The 26,975-nt window shown below is 39.7% G+C and overlaps 1 protein-coding gene and 1 long non-coding RNA gene across 2 annotated transcripts; both read left to right on the forward strand.

Moving 5' to 3' along the window:
* The first annotated feature begins 1,274 nt into the window (after positions 1-1,274).
* Positions 1,275-18,751, forward strand: LOC124272978 (protein GUCD1-like). Its single transcript, XM_046708216.1, has 9 exons — positions 1,275-1,618; positions 2,507-2,612; positions 8,507-8,572; positions 9,307-9,406; positions 12,434-12,525; positions 13,397-13,499; positions 14,932-14,977; positions 17,298-17,375; positions 17,950-18,751. The coding sequence occupies exons 1-9, from the start codon at positions 1,588-1,590 to the stop codon at positions 18,069-18,071; spliced, it is 744 nt and encodes a 247-aa protein (XP_046564172.1). The 5' UTR covers positions 1,275-1,587; the 3' UTR covers positions 18,072-18,751.
* Positions 18,752-21,876: 3,125 nt separating this feature from the next.
* On the forward strand, positions 21,877-25,080 carry LOC124272983. The gene is made up of 3 exons (XR_006897510.1): positions 21,877-23,408; positions 23,440-23,496; positions 23,537-25,080. It is a non-coding gene; the product is annotated as an uncharacterized LOC124272983 (long non-coding RNA).
* Positions 25,081-26,975: the final 1,895 nt, after the last annotated feature.

Consider the following 26,975-nt stretch of genomic DNA (forward strand, 5'->3'; position numbering starts at 1 on the left):
CACAGGTTTCATCATTAAGCTGCTAATGTGATGAACATTTTTATCAGGCCATAATCTTGCATGATTTAATAGTATATTACAACTTAACAAGTCGGAGAGGGATATATTTACAAAATGACTCCATAAATAATTTACTAGCCAGTCGGGCCAGTGACTGTGGAGATTTACTAGCCACGGGCTATCAGGCCAGTGGCTATTTCGCACACTGATTGTATCTCCATTCTATTTTTATATAAACCCTGGTAGGAATGGCTATCAGTATAGCTCTTCGAAATCGATAATCGTTAACTAAATGTCGATCGAATATAGATAAATACCCAACAAGTAAGTTTGAGCAAAAGTAAAAACAATTCCAAAAGAACTCAAGATACTTCACATGACTGATGAGTGGCAATGCATTTATTCATGGATTACCCATAGAAACAAACAACCTGAACATTCTTAACAAGCAGCCTTTAACTACAGACATAACCTTGAGCATTATGTGTGTAAATTAATACTAGAATCTTCCCAAAAGTCAGAATGATATCAACAACAATTTTCATATTTATAATCATTGATATTACCCATAAGGCCAGACCAATTTTATTTCTAGATTTGCTGATTTTTGTCCTCAGAAAACCTAATGGCAGGAGGGAAAACAAGAACTTTAAAAATCACCAGTCAAAGCAAAAACCCACATAAGTTTCCATGTTAACTCTTTTGGTTTGTTTATTTCAAGTAAAATTAGATTATAACACACCACAACAACCTCGTGTCCGATAATATTCGACGGGTAGACTATTATCGGCGCCGATGTCTCGAAATCCATTCTGGTAACCTCTTCAGGAATCTTCCCAGCATAAACCAAATTTAACCTTGCAATGACGTGTGGTGGCAAAGCTTGTTAGGGGCTACGTATCGAGCACTAGCCTCTCACTGGATACCCGCACCAGGTCTGAGAGACAAGCCAAAACCACCAAAAATGTAGATCCCCAGTCCGATCCTTGTGGGTTTGTTTCTGAAATGGTCAGTGGGGGTGTGTTGGAGGCAGGCGAAGCCTCGGCTGATGCTGACACCTTCACTTTGAATGAAGAGCTGCAAAATGGCTTTCAAAACTAAGTTCAATATTTCAATGCTCGTGGCACATCGTGCCATACCTCGATTCAGATCTTTGGATTCGTGCTGGCACTCATTTTACCGATGACAGTTTTCAAACCACCATTGTATCGGGTGGAAACATGGCCTTTATTTTGATGCATTTACCATCTCCGAGTGTATTTTTCAGTCTTAATCTAATATCTGTTTATGGCCCGGTTTGTCAAGACGATCCCAAAGATTCCATACAAATCAAGATAAAATATAATCTCCGCACTAGAAAAGATTTAGAGCAGAGAATCTGTGGCAATTCCTTGAAAGTGGTATGCAACTTATACCGCGGATTGTTTCCCTTTGATGACAAGCCTCACATCCGGTGTAAACATCATGTGGTTGTTTCTTCCTGGATTTCATTAGTAAACATCCACTAGACGACTCATCAGAAGGACTCGAGGCGACATCGGTGATGGAACATCATCTGCCATTATCATCACATCAACATACAAGGAAATGGCTGAAATAAGACTTGGCAACAAACACGGTAGCTCATTTCCCCTCTGCCTATCACAGTGTATCGTAATAATACTAAAAGTATGCGAGAGTTATTCAGGTATTTCTGTCAGCTGGAAGCAAACACAGAGATGACTGATGACTCATATTACTGCTCATAGCCTTTTCGGGGTTATTTCAAATATGGTGGTTTGAATTTTCGTTGTCATTTACATTTCCTACCTCAAACATGGAGTTACAGCATATTTACCTAAAATATAAACGAATAGAAATTAATAAGTCGCAAGCAAATATTGTTTACCGATAATTTTGACTGTGAACAGTAATCAATTTTTATTTACACCATTTTATGTCGTTTTTGTTATTGTTTACTTAATTGATACACCAAAATGGTTTGGTTTTTTGTTTAACATGTTTAACGCCACACTCAGCAATATTCCAGCTATATGGCGGATGTCTGTAAATAATTGAGCCATGACCAGACAATCTAGTGATCAACAGCATGAGCACTGATATGGGCAATTGCAGTACGATGACGTGTGTCAACCAAGTCAACTGGATTGTCTGATCCAGACTTGATTACAGCTGGAATATTGCTGAGTGCGGCATTAAACAACCAACCAACGTGACTTCTCAGCTCGCTTCACTTCAGTGTGGCAAAGCACTCACTCATTCACTGGAATATTGGTGAAAAGGTGTCCTAAAGCCATTCTCAGTAATAAAGCAGTAAGAAAATTTCAAAATGAGCGTAAGGTGAGATTTGATAGATTTTCTTTTGATTTTGTAAAATCTATCCTGGAAAGGTTGTATTTTTCTCAAATTGTGTGTGGTATGTCCTATTTTGAAAATCTCACAAAATATTTGTTTGTAAATTCCATCTTCTCTGTCTTTATTCCTGATAATTTGCTGTTCTTGACAGGAGGGGGAGATGAGAGTGATTCTAATGTCCGGAGGATCACCGTGCCGCACGTACAACAGTGCTTCCACTGGGACTGCGGACTTGCCTGCATATCCATGGTCCTCAAGTGAGTTCAACATTGACAGAGAATACTTGATAATTCATTACATTGTATCCAGTGTGCGAAATAGTTTCCAAATTTTGCTAGTCAGTCGGGTTAGCTATGCCTGAAAGTTACTGGCCCACAAAATAATGCAGTAGTCCGAAATTTGAATATAGACACAGGTTTCATCATTAAGCTGCTAATGTGATGAACATTTTTATCAGGCCATAATCTTGCATGATTTAATAGTATATTACAACTTAACAAGTCGGAGAGGGATATATTTACAAAATGACTCCATAAATAATTTACTAGCCAGTCGGGCCAGTGACTGTGGAGATTTACTAGCCACGGGCTATCAGGCCAGTGGCTATTTCGCACACTGATTGTATCTCCATTCAATTTTATATAAACCCTTGTAGGAATGGCTATCAGTATAGCTCTTCGGAATCGATAATCGTTAACTAAATGTCGATCGAATATAGATAAATACCCAAGTTTGAGCAAAAGTAAAAACAATTCCAAAAGAACTCAAGATACTGGAGATCCACCACATATTGCTGGAATATTGCTGAGTGCAGCGTATCACTGGATCGTCCAGACTCAATTATTTACAGACTGCCACCATATTGCTGGAATATTGCTGAGTGCAGCGTATCACTGGATCGTCCAGACTCAATTATTTACAGACTGCCGCCATATTGCTGGAATATTGCTGAGTGCAGCGTATCACTGGATCGTTCAGACTCAATTATTTACAGACTGCCGCCATATTGCTGGAATATTGCTGAGTGCAGCGTTAAACACCAACCAACAAACCGATCCTCCTTCACACAGTACAAAATAAGAATAAAGACTTATTACTTTTATTCATGAAAGATGTTCATGAAATGAGATGCCTGGTCCGCCCTGATGCCCCTTGAACATCACGAACATTGCTGATGCAGCGTTAAACAACAATGACACACACATGCAGAGACCAATGCTTACTCTCTGAATATATATAATTCTGATAGGAACAATCAGTTCCTCTTAGACTGAACAAGAGCCCAAGTGAACAGGGAGATTCAGATCCTGAATCTGAGGAAATCTAGACTTGCTTCATTTAGGGCTTTAGCATTGCAGGGATAGGCAGAAGGGAAAATAATGTGGTTCAGGGACTGTGAGACAGACTACTGTTAGCGCTGACAACCTGCTACACAGACACCTGAAAGCTCTTTCCTGTCAACAAAGACACCTGGAAGCTTTTACCTGCCACACAGACACCTGGAAGCTCTTACCTGTCAACACAGACACCTGGAAGCTTGACACCTGTCCACACAGACACCTGGAAAGCTCTGGACAACTGTCAACAAAGACACCTGGAAGCTTTGACACCTGTCCACACAGACACCTGAAAGCTCTGACCTGTCAACAAAGACACCTGGAAGCTTTTACCTGCCACACAGACACCTGGAATCTCTTACCTGTCAACATGACACCTGGAAGCTTTTACCTGTCAACAAAGACAACTGGAAGCTCTTACCTGTCAACAAAGACACCTGGAAGCTTTTACCTGCCACACAGACACCTGAAAGCTCTTACCTGTCAACATGACACCTGGAAGCTTTTACCTGTCAACAAAGACACCTGGAAGCTCTTACCTGTCAACAAAGACACCAGGAAGCTTTTACCTGTCAACAAAGACACCTGAAAGCTCTTACCTGTCAACAAAGACACCTGGAAGCTCTTACCTGTCAACAAAGACACCTGAAAGCTCTTACCTGTCAACAAAGACACCTGGAAGTTTTTACCTGCCACACAGACACCTGGAATCTCTTACCTGTCAACAAAAACACCTGGAATCTCTTACCTGTCAAGGGCATTGGGGTAGTCTGGTGGTTAAAGCATTCGCTCGTCACGCTGAAGACCCGGGTTCGATTACCCACATGGGTACAATGTGTGAAGCCCATTTCTACTGTCCCCTGCCGTGATATTGCTGGAATATTGCTAAAAGCGGCGTAAGACCCAACTCACTCACTCGCTCACTCTTACCTGTCAAGAAAAACACCTGGAAGCTCTTACCTGTCAACAAAACACCTGGAAGTTCTTACCTGTCAACAAAGACAATTGGAAGCTCTTACCTGTCAACAAAGACAATTGGAAGCTCTTACCTGCCACACAGACACTTGGAAGCTCTTACCTGTCAACACAAACACCTGGAAGCTTTTACCTGTCAAAAAAACCACCTGGAAGCTCTTACCTGTCAACAAAAACACCTGGAAGCTCTTACCTGTCAAAAAACAACCTGGAAGCTCTTACCTGTCAACAAAAACACCTAAACACAACTGGAAGCTCTTACCTGTCAACATAAACACCTGGAAGCTCTTACCTATCAACATAAACACCTGGAAGCTCTTACCTATCAACATAAACACCTGGAAGCTCTTACCTGTCAACAAAAACACCTGGAAGCTTTTACCTATAAAAAAAAACACCTGGAAGCTTTTACCTGTCAAAAAAATACCTGGAAGCTCTTACGATCTGTCATAGTGTCATAGATAATATCGTTCATTCAACCAAGTTTTATTCATGGACTTCTTCTGAATTATGTTAAGGGTGCTTTTTTGTTAGTAACCCATGTGTAAACATGTGACATCTTACCGGTGGTCTGAAATATAGTAATTTCTTTCAGACTTCTTATCTTATTGATATTTGTCGATAATCCATCAATATTTAGTTAAACAATTATCAGACTCCATGCACAATATCAATAGCCAGCCCTAAAGATTTGACACCCTGTCAACACAGGACAGTGCCCAGGGGCGGATAGAGGTGCTTGAGAAAAGGGCTGTGCACAGTCTATGCTCACCCGTTTTCAAGAAAGTTTCAATAGTCATTTAATAATGGGTGGGGGGCACCTCTGCTAGCCGCCTCTAGATCCACCTATGGTGTCTATATACACATGAACATTAATTAAAGGTCACATGCAACGTAAAATACAACTTTGCAGATTCTGATACCTTCGGTATGGACTTACAGTAACAAATGATCAAAAATGCATATATAAAATTGAAAAATAATGCGATAAAAAAAACCCCTCAAATTCGGAGTTCAAACGATTCACTAAATTCACCCCAACTGGGGTGAAAAGTGGTTTCAACAGCTGTGCTGCACTACGCTCATGGCACATGCACAGTGAAAATGTGTCTGCCTGCCTGTCTGCTATTTACAATATGCAATACGCAACTGCGATCACTGACTACATGCAATTTGAACTTAACACCTATCAGGCTATACACCACAGACAAAACGCATTGATTTGTGGCTCGTGCACCCGAGTTCTGTCTCTGTCACATTATGTAATTACACAGACAGGCAGGTGTGATACTTGTACACATGACATGTTATGGTGTCTGTTGATTGCAAAATGTTATACTCAAAAATGAGCATGTATTTACAAAAACCAACATCTCTATACACACACAAAGAGCCCTAAATGTATCGGCAAATGAACCAGCCAATGAAAGGCTTTCTTACACTGGAGTGCACGCCCACCCGCTCTGACTGGGTTCGGTATCCCAGCTGCTTCCTTTCGAGGGAAGTAAACACAAGTACAAAATATTGCACTTTTGATTTGCGATTGTACGCTTATAATTTTGTTTATTTGTTTTTTCATAATCTGCAATGTATATATTATATAAGTGAATCACTTATCATGAATAAGTGATGATTGTGTTTTAATTATGTTTGTTTTTGGTTGCATGTGACCTTTAAGCACCGCCTGAATCCAAGTGCAATATAAATACGTTTAGCCCAAACAGGTGCCTGAACCTGAGGAAGTATGGATTTGCTTATTTTGGGCGTTAGTGTTGCAGAAAGGGCTGGGCAAGAGACTGAGGCTCAGGGAGTGAGAGACAGACTAACACATGCACTGTCTGTTCCTGACTTCAGGGAGTGAGAGACAGACTAACATGTGCACTGTCTGTTCCTGACTTCAGGGAGTGAGAGACAGACTATCACATGCACTGTCTGTTCCTGACTTCAGGGAGTGAGAGACAGACTAACACATGCAATGTCTGTTCCTGACTTCAGGGAGTGAGAGACAGACTAACACGTGCACTGTCTGTTCCTGACTTCAGGGAGTGAGAGACAGACTATCACATGCACTGTCTGTTCCTGACTTCAGGGAGTGAGAGACAGACTAACACATGCACTGTCTGTTCCTGACTTCAGGGAGTGAGAGACAGACTATCACATGCACTGTCTGTTCCTGACTTCAATATTTACAGGTCACTGTGAGGCTGTCTGAACACTTCTGTCTGCAGTGTCAGCATTCCAAGGATGTTAAGAATTTGGTCTCAGTGGTGTTGAGGTGACTGCACCGCATCTATCAAGAGAGGGATGTTATGGTTAAGATGATCCTTTGATAACTTTAAAAACATCTATCGATCGCTGTGGGAGGCTATCAAATGGATCATTCATTGTGCTTTTTCACAGAAGCCTGGTTAGGTGTGTTGTGATATCTTAATCAGCTTATGACTTTCATTTAATTCCTTGTCCTTACATTGTACTAGTTTTCTTGAGGAAGCATTGTGATGGTGGTCTTGTTTTATGATGGTAGATGTCGTGCTCAGATCTCACACAGGGCAATATATAATCAGGTGAAGAATCTATTTCAGTATTTTGTTGACATATCTCTATTTTCTTCCTTCCGTTTAAAATGTAATGCTAAATTCAGCACAGATTTAGGAAATATGTTTGAATTAGTGGCCTCATGCAAGCAAGGTTTAGGCAAACATTTGGTTATGATGTTTTTGCTCATGTTTTCATGAACCCAGTTGCATTTGGAATATCATGGAATAAGCAGTTGCCATGGTTACAAATGCATTTTCATTGAAATGGCATTATTTTCATTTCGCAATAAGCCATTAATTTTTTAACACGGCTTTCTGACTGACCTAGGAGCTGTGACACTTGCATGCAGCGTATGAAACTGTCTTTGTTCCAAGCAACCTTCTCAAATATGTCTTATAACTAGAGGCAACATGTGTATTCATTTGATGTGTCTTTCCAGAACCCCAAACTACAGGTTTTCTTCAGTATGCACACAAATACTGGGTCATATTGTAAGCTAATGCTTTCAGTTCTTACATTCAAAATGAAATGTCCTAGTGTGCGAAATTTACACTGGTCCTCTGGTCCCTGGCTAGTAATAATTCATCAGGACCTCTAGACGATAAGGTAGCAGTGGTCAGGGCTGCAGATAAGGGCCGTATCGGAGTATGTACGGATATATAATATGCACGATACGGTAGGAAATAATATGGAAAACGTAGCACTACAGCAATGGTGTATGGTCTTAGAATGATTTACAGATGTATTTATCTGAAAAAGTATTGTTTTATTGTTTATTGACTTGTTTACACAAGAGTAGCAATGTTGTTGTGCACATATGAAACAAAACACAAGATTACTGGTACCCCATTAAATTCCATTAAGTACATTTAATGTACTCTTAATGTACTCTTAAGGTTTTCCAGTACTCCTGCATTGAAAAAGTAAGGAGTACTTACTCCTGATGTTGAACATTTATCTGGAGCCCTGGTGGTCCTGGTGGCCTGTGAATTTTGTATTGATGGTTAAGTAAATCTATGAATATTACATTGGACCAGTGAAGTAGACAGGACCGCTCATTATTGTCCACTCACTGGTCCTGGGGTCTAGTGGGAAAGTTTGAAAGTTTTTTTCCCCTGCAATCCCATTTTCGTGGTATTGATGGCTCAATAACTCTTCTTGTATACTGGAATATTCTCATCAATTTTAATGCATCACTTTTGGAGGGCTCACTATGACATTAAGATGATGTGGGGTTTTATAAAATTGTTTGGGCTGCTGGGATTTGTCATCTTGTGATCACTATTGTGTTGTCTTTGCAGGTACTTTGATATTCCCAGCGACCAGGTGTACACCTCCGACCTTGACAGTCTGCAGTGTGGGGAGAGGTATGTCTTCTGCCATTTCAGTCTTCTCCACCCAGTGATGTAGTGGTTGCACCATGAATGCTGTGTAAATCTGTAAACCTGAAGGTGATGGTTGCACTATGAATGCTGTAAACCTGAAGGTGATGGTTGCACTATGAATCCTGTGTAAATCTGTAAACCTGAAGGTGATGGTTGCACTATGAATCCTGTGTAAATCTGTAAACCTGAAGGTGATGGTTGCACTATGAATCCTGTGTAAATCTGTAAACCTGAAGGTGATGGTTGCACTATGAATCCTGTGTAAATCAGTAAACCTGAAGGTGATGGTTGCACTATGAATGCTGTAAACCTGAAGGTGATGGTTGCTCTATGAATGCTGTGTAAACCTGGTAGTGCACTCCAGAACATGGGCTTTACATGCTGGAACCATACAGGAGCTTTGAACCTGGTTGCAGGGCATATGAACAAACATTTTAACCATAGGACCAGCCTTCCTAAGAAGGAAACTGGATGTTTGTTGGGTTTTTGTTTAACGCCGCACTTAGCAATGTTCCAGCTATATGATGGCGGTCTGTAAATAATGGAGTCTGGACCAGACAATCCAGTGATCAACATCATGAGCATCGTTCTACACAACTTAGATAGGATGACATGTCAACCAAGTCAGTGAGCCTGACCACCTGATCCCGCTAGTCGCTGTATGCATGTATTGCCGAAGACCAATTCTAACCGGGATCTTCACTTGCATGTTTCAGTGTGTGGACTATTGACCTGGCATATCTGTTGAAGCGGTACGCCATCCCCCATCAGTATTTCACCACCACCCTGGGGGTCGACAAGAACTACAGCAAGCAGGTGGGTGGGATTCAGTCTCAGTCAAATCAGGTCTCGGACACCATACCTATATCTGTGTAGCTCACGATCATCAATACAGGCTGTGTTGGCCGAACCCTGAATGAACACAGGCTGAGATGATAAGTCACTGAGGAGTAAGGTTTATGGGGACTTCAGCCAATCAGATGTAAGATGTCTCCTTTTATGCGAACGGTTTGGTTTCATATCATTATCACCTGAGTAAAACCTTCAAAGAAATTAAATGAAAACCACACTGGATATTAATATTGCTGAAGGGGTCGTTATCAGCATGGGTACTACAGACGTGTACCCAAGGTGCGTTTCTGTATACAGCCAAAACCAGAATACAGAAACATACCCTAAGATGATTCCGTTCCGCTGTGTCGTTTTCTTGATCGAACTGTCATGCTGTTGTATTAGATACATTTGATTGCGTTGTATCGACAAGGACATCTTCAGCATTAATATTCCACTAATGTCCTTTTCTATATAGATGATACGTCACTGAGGAGTTACAGGGTGTATGACATATCCACAGTAAACTGGCACTGCCGACATTCAGAACTGCCCAATTCAGTTGTTTTCAGGATATTAATTGAAGTCAGGAGTCCTGGTCCAAATGATTTACTTACTCAAATAAGAACTTGAGAAATCTTGATGCAAAAACGCTGTATTCCAAAATTTGTCTGATGGGATTTCCTGTGCTAGTATAGACAGATCGACACAGAGAGAGGTATCATATCAGATAATATCACTGAGACTGGTAGGATCCGCTCTTTCTACCTTAGGCCAGACCAATTTTATTCCTTATTTTATGGATCTGCCAATTGTATTTTTTCAAGAATTAAAATAAAATTTATTTTCCCCGCTTGAAAAATAAAATCATAATGTTAATACATGTATATATGGGAGCGAGTCTTCAACTACACAGGGTATCTGTTCTCAGAGACTTTAAGCTGAATATTTTAACAATATTTACATTAAAAATCAGTGCTTTGAGCACCTCAGCGAGTGTTAACTTGAAAAACAATGCCTTTGTCTTTTGCTTGGACTGGTGATTATTTTTGAAACACTGTTTATAAATTTCACTAATTATTCGACACAAAAATTGTGCTTAAATGAAACAACCTAATAGACTGAAGGACATATTTTGCAAATTTTATGTACAGTTGCATGTAAAAGATGAAATGCTCTTCCCGGGGCATTGCTGAGAATGTAAACAAGAAGAGGAGAGATAATCTCAACAAAATGAGTTTTAACCACCTACTAAATCCAAGAAATATCCAGAACTAAAACATTTGGATACTTTATGTTGAAACAATAGCAAAGCAGTAAAAGATTAATTCGACGACCAGAGAAGGATCACATGTAGCACGTGAACACCCTTCCAGCATTGACCCTGAGTGTTGTATTTCAAAACCAAACTGGGGTTGTTTGTTTGTTGTTTTACAGCACACTCAGCAATATTCCATCTATACGGCAGCGTCTGAACCAGATAATCCAGTGATCTGCATCATAGGAGGGGTGGTGGGGTAGCATAGGGGTTAAAGTGTTCGCTAGTCACACTGAAGACCTGGGTTCAATTCCCACATGGGTACAATGTGTGAAACCCATTTCTGGTGTCCCCATCGTAATATTGCTAAAAACGGTGTAAAACCCAACTCACTCACTCAACTATTTGTACTATAGTTCTTAGATTTGTGACGTCACGTTGGTTTCTTTCCATTCTATACATTTATGTTTCTGTACTTAAGCTGATGCCCAATGGTGTTCCGATTATCGAAAATAATCGAAAATCGTTCGAAAAAAGGATTAAAAATGATTTTCGACTGTAAAAACATATTTTCAATTAATCAGAATTTTGTTGTTTTAGTAAAACACACTTGAATGAAGTAAACTAACCATTAAATTTGATGAATATTCACGAACAAACATGTCCTCAACAGCGTAAAGCTATGTGCATTGTAAAATTTTAACCACTTTTATTGCATAATTACAATTCCAGTGTGTTACTTGCATGCGTGCATTTCATTGCATGACAGTAAGTAGAAAAAAACTTGGGAAAAACCCTTAAAATTGGTGATTACATTAAAAATGTATGTATTTAGATTATAATCGATAATTGTTCACGACAATCCTCAGTTAATCGATAGTGGATATGGTTTCCGATTCCCAACACCATCAACCATGACAGCCATCAGTGACATGACCAGGGTAAAATCTTAATGTGTAGGTTGAAAGTCCGTGGAAATAGTCGTTATAATAATATTGGGGGGGGGGGTCAAAAGATGCAAAGGTTACAGGTTTATTCCCCCTGAAACATATGTAACGTTTGTACCACATTTTTCCTCATCCCAGAATTGTAACGTGTGTTATTTGCAGGGTGTTCAAAAGCAAATTAAACAGGACCTTCTGTAGACAATCCACAGGGGGAGTCTCTGTTGAATAGCTCAAGGTCAAGTGGACATTCTGCGTTACGCCCCTGCTAATAATTATGATGGCATCACAAGTTTTTTCAAAATGATAAAAAAATTCAAATGTCCATCCAATGATGTCCCTGTTTATCATCAACATGTGCCGCCTCTGTGGTGTAGTGGTTAAAGCGTCCGCGAGCGGAAGGTCGGATCGCACGTTAAAATATGGTTCTTGTTGGTCCCTGCCTGGCGCTCGGCATTAATGGGTACAAGGACTGGTCGGCTCGGAGTCAGTATAATGTGTCTGAGTGGGGTATTAATGCTTCACTGCGTCATGGAATCTTAGTGGGCTAACACTATAAAACCAGCTTCAGTCTGGCCTAGGACAAGCAGCCGCACATACAGATACACACGCATGCACGTCGTCATATGAGCGAAATATTCTCAAGCACAACGTTAAACCCAATTTCACCTCACCTCACCTCACCTCACCTCACCTCACCTCACCTCACCTCATCAACATGTAGAACGTAGAAACAGTGCTGTGATGCTGACCGGAGCATCCCGACTTGCCCAGTCCGTGGTCAATAACATCTCCATCTTCTCCATGCAGGCCTACTACTGCCGGAACTATGACAAGGAATCTGTGCGGGTCAACAAGGCGTTTGACGATGCCAGGGCTAATGGCATCAATGTGGAGCAAAGGTAAGTCCGATGGGAAGTAGCAGCACATTCCTCATAAGGGGAGACAACTTATGCAAGTGTGAATACACTTCAGTTTATCATGTCTAATTTCTGAAGCAATTTAACTTCACAGCTTTTCCATTGCTGTTTATACTGTTAGTAGAGATACGAATCAAAATAACAGAAAATATTGGTAATCCCGATTTGGAAATTCATTTAATATTAAAAATCTTGAAAATAGGTAAAAAAATTATTCCTTTACAGTCAGAGACATAACGTGTATGTGAGACTGGTGCTCTCTTAAAATTTATACGGATTGAAACACTGACCCAAATTACATGGTCCTGTGGATAGAACCAGGTGAAGTTAAGCAACTTTGAGCACGGAGAGTCCTTCGATGGATGATCGTGTTTGGCAGCTTGATTCCTTAGTGCTTCTAGGACTTCAGTCCTGACCCTCAACAAAGCAAATGTGACACATGTGGTCTCACCTTAGGCAAATGAGTTAGTTCAAAATTGCCTCTGTCAACCCAGCAGAAAATGGGTACCCAGTGGGATAAAGTTTTTATGTGATAACCCCCTAGCGCCTAACAGGCTTCTTAGGTTATGCAAGGTAATAACAATCAGATGGTATGGGCGCTTCGAGCATGCATTGTGCATGGTGAAATGCGCATGGTAAATGGACTATTATTAGTAGTATTAAAAATCACAGTGAAACAAACTTGATGATATAGTGCAAAATAAAATGTACTGCTCAAAAGAAGTAGAAGACCATGTGATTCTTTTATACTTTAGTTTTTCTGCTTGAGTTATGTATGGCATGAATAGCAAGTGAAAAATGAGGAAAGAAACTTAGAAACTATTAACCATGACAGAACTTGTTTCATCTGCAGGACGCTGGGCGTTGAGGACATCGTCCGTCATCTGAAGACAAACAATCTGGTGATTAGTCTGGTGAACTGGACGCAGATGGAATGTATCTGGTGCGACTCCATGGTGAGTGTTGATTGTCACATGGTACATCCCATGCCCCGTACCACAAGGCAATCTTAGCGCTATGGTGATCGCAACTTCCGTACTTAAACATTGGATTGATAATCATAAAGTTAAGGTGATCATAACTACCATACTTAAACATTGGATTGATAATCATAGCATTAAGGTGATCGTAACTCCCATACTTAAACATTGGATTGATAATCATAGCGTTAAGGTGATCGTAACTCCCATACTTAAACATGAGATTGATAATCATAGCGTTAAGGTGATCGTAACTCCCATACTTAAACATTGGATTGATAATCATAGCGTTAAGGTGATCGTAACTCCCATACTTAAACATTGGATTGATAATCATAGCGTTAAGGTGATCGTAACTCCCATACTTAAACATGAGATTGATAATCATAGCGTTAAGGTGATCGTAACTCCCATACTTAAACATAGGCCTATGATCATCTTAGCGCTAAGATCGCTTTGTCCGACAGGCCACAAGAAGAATAACTTTATGCTCCAAACTGGCTTCCACATAAAATATTGACAAGGTGAGAAGCTTGCAGGTCATTGTGATGTCATACATTACAGTCAAATGACATCACTTTTCTGTCAGCCACTGAAGCAGGTCAGCTGCATTTTTAACACACAATAGCTGTGAGGACCTCATTTAGAATTGGTCTTCAGTAACCCATGCTTGTCGTAAGAGGCGACAAAGGAGACTTGATTGACACATGTCATCGTATCTCAATTGCATAGATTGATGCTCATGCAGTTGATCAGTGGATTGTCTGGACCAGGCTCGATTATTTGCAGTCCTGCCAAATATTACTCCATAAACACATGTAGGTTTGAATGGAATAGAAAGTTAACCTTTATAGTCAGTTATGTCCCTTTCCTTGGGACCTGGCTTATAGGTTCGGCTGCACTATAAAACATTGGCCCTGGTTCTATAAAGTAGCATAAATACTTTTCTAGCAATTTTCACAACAAGTACTCATTGTCAGATACATTCAACAGAACCAGACCCCATGATGATAATGATGAATGATTCTGTCTCAAGTTTGCATTACCTATATTTATATATCTCAATTATATGATTACTGCTATGTATGTTAATGAGTACACAAATGTTTATGCTGTAACAAGTCTTGTTACTTCCAGTCACTTACTTCCCAATTAAAACACATGATGACAGCTGTTAGATGTTGGTGGATTCATTGTTATCTGCACAGGGTGCAACCTTTTACTTAAGGCAACCTGCATCAGCCAATTTGAACATGGTACAGGTTGTATATAGCGCAATCACACTCTGCAAAAGTAAACCACTTCAGGATTAAGTGTAGAAAACACATTTTACAGACATGAAAGAGATAAAGGCATAATAATTCTGTTCATGTCTTAAGTATTCACTGAATCATTCTTTTTCTTTCAGCGAAAGGGTTGTTTGTGCTGCTTGGACCTTTGTGCTGCATATCAAGGTAACAATCACAGTGTACTCCCATTTGCTGTTGGCACAATAATCTTGTATGTATCTTTGCTTGTATTACCCGTGATTTACCGAAGAATTGGTCTTGATTACCCCATGCTTGTAAGAGTTGACCAACGGGGTCAGGTGTTCAGGCTTGCTGACTTGAATGACACGTCATTGTATTCCAATTGCATAGATCCATGTTGTTGATCACTGGCTTGTCAGGTCCAGATTCGAGTATTTACAGATCGCTGCTGTATAGCTGGAATATTGCTGAGCGCGATGTAAAACTAAACTCACTCACTCACTAATTATGCTAACAAATATTATTGATAGAAGTGACAAATGGCACAAAACAACTGAATTCCGGTGAAACATCTGACAATGTATAACTGTATGTTTTGTAGTCCATAATTTTCCTGAGTGATGGTAAATGTGTATTTGATTTCTTTTACACAACAGAACTGTTTACATGAATGTAAACAAGCACCGAGGATGTCACCTGCAGAAAGACGCGTGTATACATACCCGTCTATGACACTGTTGACTTGTTCCACATATACTCAGTTTGGTGTCCCTATGGGTTCTGCTACAGTGGATAGCATGTTTACTCAGCAAGGCCTTGTTAAAATATTTGTATTGATCGAAGAGTGAATTTACAGTTTTTCCAAAAATTATTGAGAAAATCTTTGTTTCCTAATACTGATAATAGAATTTTAAAATAGGTGTTACATTATGTAGTAAGGTACTCAATATGGGAGGCAACTCTTGTAGGCTTAAGAATGAACCATACTACATCAAGAGTTATCTCCCCTGGTGTAGCAGACGACTTCCTTTGTTGACATGGCAGATTTGACAGCAGAAGAGAAAAGAAAGCTGGTTCTAGATGATTTTGAAAGGGGTGTGACTATTGCAAAAGGGTTAGCTGGTAGACATGACATTCCTCTGTCTACAGTATACAGAACTATGAAGAATATTCAGTCAGGAGTTGGGATTGAGCATAAGACAGGGTCAGGGAGGCCAAGGAAGTTCAGTGCTACGGATCACGGGTGACTTGGTCAGATTGTGAGTAGGGGAAAATTGAAAAGCGTTGAGAATATCCTTCCACTGGCCCGAACACTGTATGAAGATAATTGGATTTTCCAACATGATAATGACCCAAAACACACTGTGGGGTACAGAAAACAGTGGTTGTCAAACAAAAATGTTCAAGTTTTAGACTGGCCCAGCTACACTTAAACCATACTGAGAATGTGTGGGGACTAATGAAGGACAGAATAAACCAAAAAGGACTTAGAAATATTGAGGATATGAAGAAAGAAGTGGTCAATTATTTGGATACGCTGTCACACGATTTCCTACAAACTTTGATCGCTAATGTACCTAGGCGTTCAGTCATGTATTGCAGTGCAAGGAGGTCTCACAAAGTACTCATCATGAAAAGACACTTAGACTGTAAGAGCATCATATCTCAACATATTCATTTAATTAAAACTTCTGTTTATATACATGTATTAGATATTTGCTGAAACAACTTTCTCAATAATTTCTGGGAATGCTATAAATATATGGTTTATTTATATGTCGTTCAATTGAAATATTTTATGGTATGTTATTGTCCCAAATTATGTTCAAGTTTTGTACTCTGAAAGTGAAAATTTTACATAAGTATATATATCAGAATATTTTGACTCTGACTAGTCAGACAAGAGTGTATTTCTTTTCTAGTATAATGATGTGTAGTATTTAAAGACACTGTCACACCACACTTCTCTAACAAGTAAATATTGCATTTCTCTCAATAATACTAACTATCAGCCCTCAGGGAAGCTACCATATAATTTATTCCTACGGAGCAATTGTTTACATTCCACATGTAGTAAGTATTCTCTGTTTGGAAGCTGACCACCTCGAAGTTTCAATTATCGATTTCATGCAAGTCATAAGGGATAATAAATCATTTATTCCTACGGAGCATCAATAGGAAGCTAAAGTGAGTGCATATGCCCCAATATCTATAATATAGGCCAAACTATTGTCGAAAATGTGTGACATTGTACTTTTAACAGAATTACCTCTGTTACCATGAAAGTATGCATCAGTATCATGCAAGTCACTCAGGTGGTCAGATTCGCTGACCTGGTTGATCATATCATCATGTCCCATTTCTGCAGATCGATGCTCATGATGTCAGTCACTGGATTGTCACTGAATTATTTTGTGTATTAAACACCAGACTAACATGTCACAAGTAACAAGTCAAGATCAAGTACTAATATAGACAGATTGTGCCAACAAGTATCAAGACACAATCTTATTCTTACTTTCAGGACATTACGTTGTGTTGTGTGGGTATAACACAGACAAGGGTCATATCTACTACAGGAACCCAGACCAGGGGGGCCCAGGTGAGTACATGGTGTTGTGTGGGTATAACACAGACAAGGGTCATATCTACTACAGGAACCCAGACCAGGGGGGCCCAGGTGAGTACATGGTGTTGTGTGGTTATAACACAGACAAGGGTCATATCTACTGGACCAGGGGCCCAGGTGTTGTGTTGGTGGTTATAACACAGACAAGGGTCATATCTACTACAGTGTGGGTATAACACAGACAAGGGTCATATCTACTACAGGAACCCAGACCAGGGGGGCCCAGGTGAGTACATGGTGTTGTGTGGTTATAACACTGCGTAGATCGATACCCAGGCTGTTGATCACTGGATTGTCTGGTCCAGACTCGATTATTTAATGACCCCACCATATAAACTACAAACAAATAAATATATATTATTGTGGTTCATTATTGCAAATAGTACTCAGAATAACCATGGTGTTTGACACGATGATGATGATGTAGGTCTGATGATGATGGTGATGGTGATGATGATGACGACGATGATGATGATGGTGATGATGATGATGTAGGTCTGATGATGATAATTATGGTGATGATGATGATGATGATTCGTGTTGGCAGACATGTGCTGCAGCCGATTCAGCCAGTACGACAAGGCCAGGAAGAGCTTCGGCACGGACGAGGACTTGTTGTTCACTTTCAAGAAAACAGAGGCAGAGCAAGAAAAGAGTGGCATTGAATAACTCACTGACTTCAGATGAGAATCAGATCAAGTACAATCATTGCAATGATTTTGCCTTTGATCCATTATTCCATTAGCAGCATTTATCATTATCAAAGTTGTGTATCAAAGCATTCTGACCAAAAGTGGACAAATTTCTTTGCTGATGTTTATATGTATCAAAACCATGAAAACATCAAACTTGACAGATGTTTGGGGGAATTTTTGCCTTTTTCATGATACATTTAATGCGAGTAACGTGTTTAGAATTTACAGGATGTGTGATTGTGCATGTTGACAGCAGGATGAGTCATCTCCCTTGTGTTTGGGACCAGCTTCTAACGAGTCTATTGACAGGCACAATCCCCACTCACTGGTGCCATCTTAGTGTTGTGTTAAATTGTAACTGAATTCTTTATTTTTTTATGTTATTTTTTTACTTGCATTTTGTCAAAAAGACTGATGAAAGTGATTCAGTTTTAAGTGTCAACATAATCCATCAGCCTGTGGCTTTATACAGATAATCTTTTGTTTGTGTCTGTGGCTTTTTACTGCATAATGTGGTTGTAATATTTGTTATACAAGTCATCAACCCCCAACGCGATCCAAGGTTACAGAAGTCCTGGGATGGTTCGGGCAGTCATCACTGCAGTCTGAAACCTGTGGCGAAGATGGGTCACCCTAATCCATCTGTCCTGTCTTGGCGATGTTACACATGGACGTCCAGAACGTGGCCGATCGATGGCGTCATTTGTTTTCTGGTAGCGTCTCACCAGTGCAGAAATGGTGTTCCGGTGGCAGTGGAAATGTGCAGCCACTTGTCGTTGAGACATTCCCCCACGGACCATCCCAATGGCCTCTTGACGTTGTGCAGACATGAGCCTTGGCATGCTATGCTTTCAATAGCCGTTTAATTTTTTGAACGATCGCAAGGGCAGGGGTTGAGCTTTCCAAAGTGACAGTATTGTGTGGCATTCATTTGCTCTGTTTCTCTCTCCCGGAATGCACATGCACCAACGTATTGCACGTCTCAAGGACGAACCCACTGACGTCACGGAACGTGGCACGTGCATGCATGTCGGATACATGTCACTAATCTCTTGAGTTTAAATCCTTATGTGTCTACACAGGTTTGATAAATTTAGATGTAAATTTTTTGTATGCACAGTTTCTTTATGTGCCTAGTATAGCTGGAATATTGCTGAGTGCGGCGTACAACTAAACCCACTCTCTCACTCCCCAGAAATTTGAAATCTGTTTAAAAATGGGGGAAAATGTCAAAGAAGAAACCAAATATGCTTTGCAGAAACACTAGCGCAATATTATGAAACTAGACTGTAGACTTGTATGTTGTTGGAGAGACTGGAGTCTCCCTTCTAGTGTACTGACTGAAGCAAAAAATTACTCCCACTGTGATCAATCATGTGTCACATATATATATATGCTCTTTGACAATCATGACCCTTGGATCACCCAGCTACATCAGACAGGGGTTACTTCTGTTTTATCCGGACTGTATTTGATGTGTGTGGGATCGATTTCGGAATGTCTAGTCTGCACAGGTGGAGGTAAATTATTACCAATGCAGGTAACTTGTATCGTCAGGTTGCACCCAGTGCAGGTAACTTGTATTGTCAGGTTGCACCCAGGGCAGGTAACGTTTTCCACCACAAGCATGGCAGCAGTTTAATTAGTATAAATTTCCAGTATTAAATAAGTCTTCTGTCGTGTGTATCACCTGAATCAATTACCTGACCCCAAACAAGTCTGTTTTCATGGTCATTAATCAGTTTTGTGGCCCACACACTAGACTCAGTCAGTTGTCACTGTGAAACACATCACTTGTAATGGTGGACAAGTTGATTTGGCCAAGCTGAAAAGAAATTAAAGTTTTCAATGAAAATGTCAGTTAAAGTGTGACAATGTATTCTTTCAGACACCAAGTAATGTGAGGTTTTCTGGAGATCATGTGATTGGTTATGAATATTCCTCTCACTCTCTACTGATATTGGGAACGGTGGCGTAGCCTAAAGGTTAAAGCTTTTGCTTGTCGCACTGAAGACCTGGGTTCAATTTCCCACATGGATGCAATATGTGAAGCCCATTTATTGTATCCCCTGCCATGATATTGCTGGAATATTGCTAAAAGCAGCATAAAACTAAACTTATTCATTCACTCACTCTGCTGTGATACCTCCCTGTGTGAAGATTTGATATCCCTGTATCACAGCAGAGAAAAAGATTCGATTTTAAGGAGATTGAAATATCCGAATTGTATACAGAGGTATCCCATGTCAGCTGTTTCTGATTGATTGTGTACCTGCTTGTGTTTGTTTATACACCTGAGTCGACAACCTGGTTTGTTTACTCTGATTGTTAAATATATAATCATCTGAATATGTTGGTAATGTTATTTGAGGTATGTAAATTCTGGTCAATATTTTGTTAAAGTTTTTGTGAATATCGCTAAATATTTGTGTATGTGAGAACATTTCTAAAGTTCGAAATCATGCAAATGTATAGTTTTTGTCAGATTGTCAATCTGAGTCCTCTGTATGTGTAATATGTTACTGTGACTTTCAATGTATTGTCACTATTTGATTTTGGATTGTAGTTGAACTTGGGCCAAATAATAATGAGAATATTTATAACACCCCTTTTCCAGGCTAGATATCCTGCTCAAAGCGCACAATCTGATTATGATTACCCCAGATAACCCAAGCTACCTGTTAGGCGCTAGAAGGTTAATAGTCTCACCACATATTTCACCTGGTACCCATTTTCTGCTGGGTGAACAGAGGCAATTTTGAACAAACTCACTTGCCTAAGGTGAGACCACATGTGCGCTTCGTTGTAGGGCAGGACTGAAGTAGTAGAAACTCTCTGGAGTTACCCATCACATGGTTACCAATCCAAGGATTCTCCACACCCAACGTTGCTTAACTTCAACTGATTGTGACCTGAACTCCATGCAAAGGACCACACGCCACCACTTGGGCCAAATGAAGTGTTCTCCTTGCAAGTTATCTCCCTTTAATAGGACAGGCACATCAACTGAGATGAGGTTATGTTTTGACAAAATGTACGACGGAACACCTGGATGTTTTTTTCACCTGTCATGCATTATACTCCAAAATATCGTGTTACTCATATTACAAAAGTGGACATCCATAATTTGTTCACCTGTCATGTAAATTGCTTGACCGACAAACATTATGATGTGATGAAGTTTTGTGTTGATATCACCATCTAACGTATTAGTTGGTCCTACAGACCTGAAACAAATATACTCACTACAGCCCATGCATGTCCAGAGGTTGTGGTAACTCTAGAATCCGGAATTCAGCAGCGTCCGTTCATACTAATGTACGTCTCGATTGTTGTTGACGCGATATCTCATGAACTGTTATACCCTATCAGGGGTGGAATTAACTTTAATATTGCTAGTGTACTCCGGTACAATGGCACGTGTAAAATTACTTGCCCTGATAATCTTTCCACTATACTGGCCTATTTTCTTCTTGATTTTTTTAAGTAAACAACTTAATTAACTTGCCCAACAGAAGAAACACTGGACTGGGACTATGTCTTTGTATTTGGTTACAGCCTACATTGGGGGATTACGCAGACACCAGTTGATTTGGGTGACCTTGAACTTACCTTCACTGGGACGCCCACGACACTTTGACCACTTTTTAAACCCTTGTTGATGAGATATCTCATGAACTGTTGTACCCAATATCTTCATATTTGGTGACAGCCTACATTGGTGGATTACGCAGACACCAGTTGATTTTGGTGACCTTGACCTTATCTTCAAGGTCACCATGACACTTTGACCACTTTTCAAACTTATGTAAACATGGTATCTCATAAAACGCTGCACCCAATGTCTTCAGTTATGTCGACAGCCTACATTGGGTGATTACGCAGACACCAGTCATTTCAGGGTGACTTTGACCGTGCGGGGAGGGACATTGTCATGTTAGTGGCAAACACTTGTTATCATTAGTCTCTAGCTGTCAGTGTTTAGTATCAGCACATGGTGACACCCCCCCCTCTCCCAAGACCCCACACTGAGACCTGTTCCTTCTCTGTCCCCCTAACACCCACCCCCACCCCCCTCTCTCACTCAGAAAATAAGTGTGATTACATTGAAGAAATATCTCCCTTTCATTTTTACTCCTGAGATGGAGGTTAATGACTAAAATGTTGGCATGTATGGGTAAAAGTGAATAACAATATTGATGAGGGGGTGAGGTCTAAAATGTTTGCATTTATGTGTAAAAGTGAATAATGATATTGAAGATATGGCAGTGGAAGGGAGTGTCTTTGGGGAGAGGTGTTGGGGCATATTCCTGTCACACACACTTTCAGTGGCATGTAGGTGATGGATGATCAGAATCAGAATAATTCCACACAATTATGGCTCTGCAGATTTTTTTAGCCTCTGAAAATGAAGAAAGTCTCTTGGATCCCTTGCATTATATTTTATGAAAATAATCTGGAGACTGCTGTAAAATATGTTCATTTCAGAGACTAGATGTTAGTCTACAGACGAAACTGACAAATGAATATTCATATTGTAGGATGAAGTATTGAGATGTGTGAGTACTTCATTTCTCTACCTTGTTGAACTGTGTGTGAATTCTAGTCATTGTTTCAGTAACCAAGGCAACACTGTATTTTTTAGTCCATATTTAGATTAGCTTCACCTAATGGTCCTTATGTGTTACTTGATGGACATTTCTCATCTCTTTATGGACACAGTAGCTCATTAGTGTCTTAGATTAAGATGAGTGAGTGAGTTTTAGTTTTACACCACTTTTAGCAATATTCCAGGATTGTCATTGTGGGGGACACCAGAAATGGGCTTCACCCATTGTACCCATGTGGGGAATCGAACCCGGGTCTGTGGCGAGATGAGAGAACGCTTTAACCACTAGGCTACCCCACAGCCCCAGATTAAAATGAGGATTGGATGGCCATGTTGTGTGCCTTTACAATCTGCTTATCATTGTACGTTATTAGTGTGGCATGTTACTCATGCTATCGACCTCCGCTCTGTTGGAAGATTGGCTTAGAACTGGTCATCACTATTTTAGAGGTTATTTATCAGAGGTTACTAATGAGAAGTTACTTAGGAGATGATACTTATGAGAGGTTACTTATAAGAGGTTACTTTTGAAAGGTTACTTGTAAGAGGTTACTTATAAGAGGTTACTTTTGAAAGGTTACCTATAAGAGGTTACTAATGAGAGGTTGCTTATGAGGTTACTTATAAGAAGTTACTTATGAGAGCGGTTATTAATGAGAGGTTTCTTATGAGAGGTTACTAATAAGAGGTTACTTTTGAGAGGTTACTTGGAAAGGTTGATTACTTTTGAAAGGTTACCTATAAGAGGTTACTTATGAGAGGTTGCTTAATGAGAGGTTACTAATGAGAAGTTACTTATGAGAGGTTACTAATGAGGTTAATTTTGAAAGGTTACTTATGAGAGGTTACTAATAGGATCATGCAATGTGTGAAGCCAATTTCTGCTGTCCCCTGCCATGATATTACTGGAATAATGCTAAAAGCAGCAAAAGACTAAACTCACTCACTCACTGATCAGGTGGTCAGGCTTGCTGACTGGGTTGAGTCATGTCATTATGCATGCTAAAAATTGTGAACATCAGTTTGTGAAAATCTGTTTGTGAAGATCAGTTGTGAAGGTCACTTTATGAAGGTCTGTTTGTGAAGATCAGTTTGTGAAGGTCTGTTTGTGAAGATCAGTTTATGAAGATCAGTGATCCCCTATTGATATAAGTCAGACATTCTAATCCGCCATTGTGTCCAGCTAATCCCCATTCAACCATGTGACAAGGTTTTTTATGAGTGGCTTATTCCCACTCAGACTTTAACTTGGGGCTCGCTGGAGAAGCTGGGCCATCAGATTCTGAATAATCAAATTCGAAGGTATAAACTATTTGCCAATTCTAAAACATACATTATACATGAAAACTGTTTCAAATTTATCACTCAATTTTGTGATTGTCGTAAAAATATATTTTATCATTAAATATTGTGTTGGTGTTGGGAAGCCTATTTGCAGCTTTCCTTGTGAGATGGTGGTGGACAGACCTATAATGGTGCAAGGATTACACACACCATATGTGCTGTAACGTTTGATACAGAATTAACCCTATTTTTATGTAACTGCCACTGTCCAAAGACAAGCTGTGCCAAATCTTAGAAGACCCAAAATACATGTATTATTTTTTAATCATAAATGCTTTAATTCATAGTTTCTCATTGACACGTCACACGTAGAACAAGGGCAGGTAACTCTAACAAAATAATATTGTGCCAACACACCTTGTGTTACAGACCCGAGAATAATTTTTGGGGAAAAATGGACAAAATTTGATTTTGACCAAAACCAGAGACAAGGGCATTATGTTATCTAATGCGACAGTTGTTTGAGCTGAAGTATCACCATTTGTCAATGGTAATGTTTTCTATATTATAAGTATTCTTGGGGCAGTTTACTTCCAGCATATCTGAAAAATGACATTTTGTGTTTTGATATTTTTCGTAATAGTTTACATTATGGTTATATGGTTTTGTTGCTAGATTTGTAGGACATTTTGACACCATTTGTGTTTTTCCTTTAAAAGAAGTTGAGCATCAGATATTATATCATACAATGTTTATCAATCCATATTTGGGCTCTAAGAAGTATTTTATATTTGTTTACTTTGCTTCAGACGTCAAACTTCAAACACAATGCATGAATACAACAGTATCACGTTTCACCTGGTTTCTGGCAACAACTACATGTTGTATCGTGTTGTACAGCCACAGTGAGCATGCGCAGTGTAGTCGTGACCAATCGTCACCACTCGCCCTTTTCCGTAACTTCCAAAAAGAAGTCTTGTCCCGGAATAAAACGAGTTGGTCACGAATGTCCTCTGGTCCCGGAATAACACGAGTTGGTCACGAATGTCCTCTGGTCCCGGAATAACACGAGTTGGTCATGAATGTCCTCTGGTCCCGGAATAACACGAGTTGGTCACGAATGTCCTCTGGTCCCAGAATAACACGAGTTGGTCATGAATGTCCTCTGGTCCCAGAATAACACGAGTTGGTCACGAATGTCCTCTGGCCCCGGAATAACACGAGTTGGTCACGAATGTTCTCTCGCTGGTCACGAATGCAATCGTGACCAACTCGTGTTATTCCGGGACAAGCCCTCTTCTTGGGGGTTACGGAAAGGTGCGAGTGGTGACGGATAGGAAGAGAACTGCTTTTCTTTTCTTCACAAGTACAGTGCATTTATTTAAAAGTTTGCCTAATTTGAATTTTGAAGTGTCTATATATTTTTAATAGAAGTGCAATATGAAGGATTGTTGGTTAACGGAACAGTTAGGCAAGCGTGAGAATCACTCAAAGAAGTAGCTCAGGTTGTTTTTTAAGAATTAAAGTTTGCGTAGGGTAGCCTAATTGTTAAAGCGTTCGCTGGGCATTGAGTCATGTCCGATTTACGACCCCATTGTTGGAATTTTTCTTAGCGTCCTAAAACCAAATTCGCTAAATCCTTGTCTTTAATCACTCGTAGAACGCATGAAGACAGTTCCTTCTGGACATGAATGTTGAGTTGTGGCCTTTTGTATCTTAGATTGTGGTCCGTCATACAGACCCTGAAACAAATATATCAAGGAAAACCCATGCAAGTCTAGAATATGTGGCAAGTCTAGATTTCCACAGTTCTGAAAATGAAGTAAGTCTCAGGACTCCTTTTTAGTTTTTTCATTATTAAATGTTTTTCTGTAAAATATGTTCATTTTAGAGACTACATGTTAGTTTACTTAGACTACATCAAAGTTTGACATGAAAAAGAGAAAATAGGTAGAAACAACATATTTGAGGTATTAGAAATAACACTATTTAGTGCTTTGAAAAGTTTCATTCATCGAGTGAACCTTCTTCAATTGACTCCACTTCATATGCTCTTGTCTCTTAAAACCAAATAGAGAAGCGTGGACACGTTATGGCGCTTATTTTAATTTCTTGAGGGTCTCGTTCGCCTTTTAGAGACAAGACGTCAGTCTGTGGTCTGTATAATGTTCCGGGTGGTGGGGTAGCCTGATGGTTAAAGCGTCCGCTGGTCACGCTGAAGACCCGGGTTCGATTCCCCACATGGGCACAATGTGTGAGCCCATTTCTGGTGTCCCATTGCTGGAATATTTCTAAAGACGGCATAAATCATACTCACCCATTGTATAATGTTCCTGTTCAGTCTTCAATGACCTCTTTTCAATCTGATTTATAATAAACGTACCACCATTATACACCACAACTCTTGCATGTATGGAGGGACATGGTGTATGCAAACCGGAAGCTAGGACTTTTGCCGTGTAATTTCACCCTGTGAGGTCAATGTCGACGCGAAGAAAACAGCCTTGACATTGCCACAACCCCGTACAACATACCACAATAACTTGACGAACTGATACAGTGAAACAAATACTCTTATCTTAATACAGATAATCTTCATAGTACGTATAAGAAGTGTAATGTACTGAGACATATATAGACCACACCACGAACCTATATGCATGCCTATATTTAGCAACTTTGCTACATAATACTTATAACTGATGTATACTGGTTGTATTGTCACATGTATAGTTGTAAATGTATAGTTGTATTTTCTCAACTGTTGATATCGATTGTGTTTGTGATATTTCAGTTATTTGTTTATCATTATCAGAAGCACTATCTTTTGTAACGTTTATAGAAAGCGGTTCCGAGAATGTTCTTTCTGAATCCAAAGGTGTTTGCGTTGATTTTTGTTAATATTTATGAATGTGTTTTTTCCAACCACAGCAAGCTAGGAAGGTTTAATTAATTACGTATTTTGTGTACTGATGGCATTTATAT

The sequence above is a fragment of the Haliotis rubra genome, unplaced genomic scaffold, assembly GCF_003918875.1.
Source record: "Haliotis rubra isolate DU_JTF1 unplaced genomic scaffold, ASM391887v1 Scf175, whole genome shotgun sequence".
NCBI lineage: Eukaryota > Metazoa > Mollusca > Gastropoda > Lepetellida > Haliotidae > Haliotis > Haliotis rubra.

Bases quoted from the DNA above. Each gene is read 5' to 3' on its own strand.
- LOC124272978 (XM_046708216.1), top strand. From the start codon at position 1,588: ATGGCTGAAATAAGACTTGGCAACAAACACG. The intron at 1,619-2,506 runs GTAGCTCATTTC...TGTTCTTGACAG, and splicing joins AAGACTTGGCAACAAACACG to GAGGGGGAGATGAGAGTGAT. The intron at 2,613-8,506 runs GTGAGTTCAACA...TTGTCTTTGCAG, and splicing joins TGCATATCCATGGTCCTCAA to GTACTTTGATATTCCCAGCG.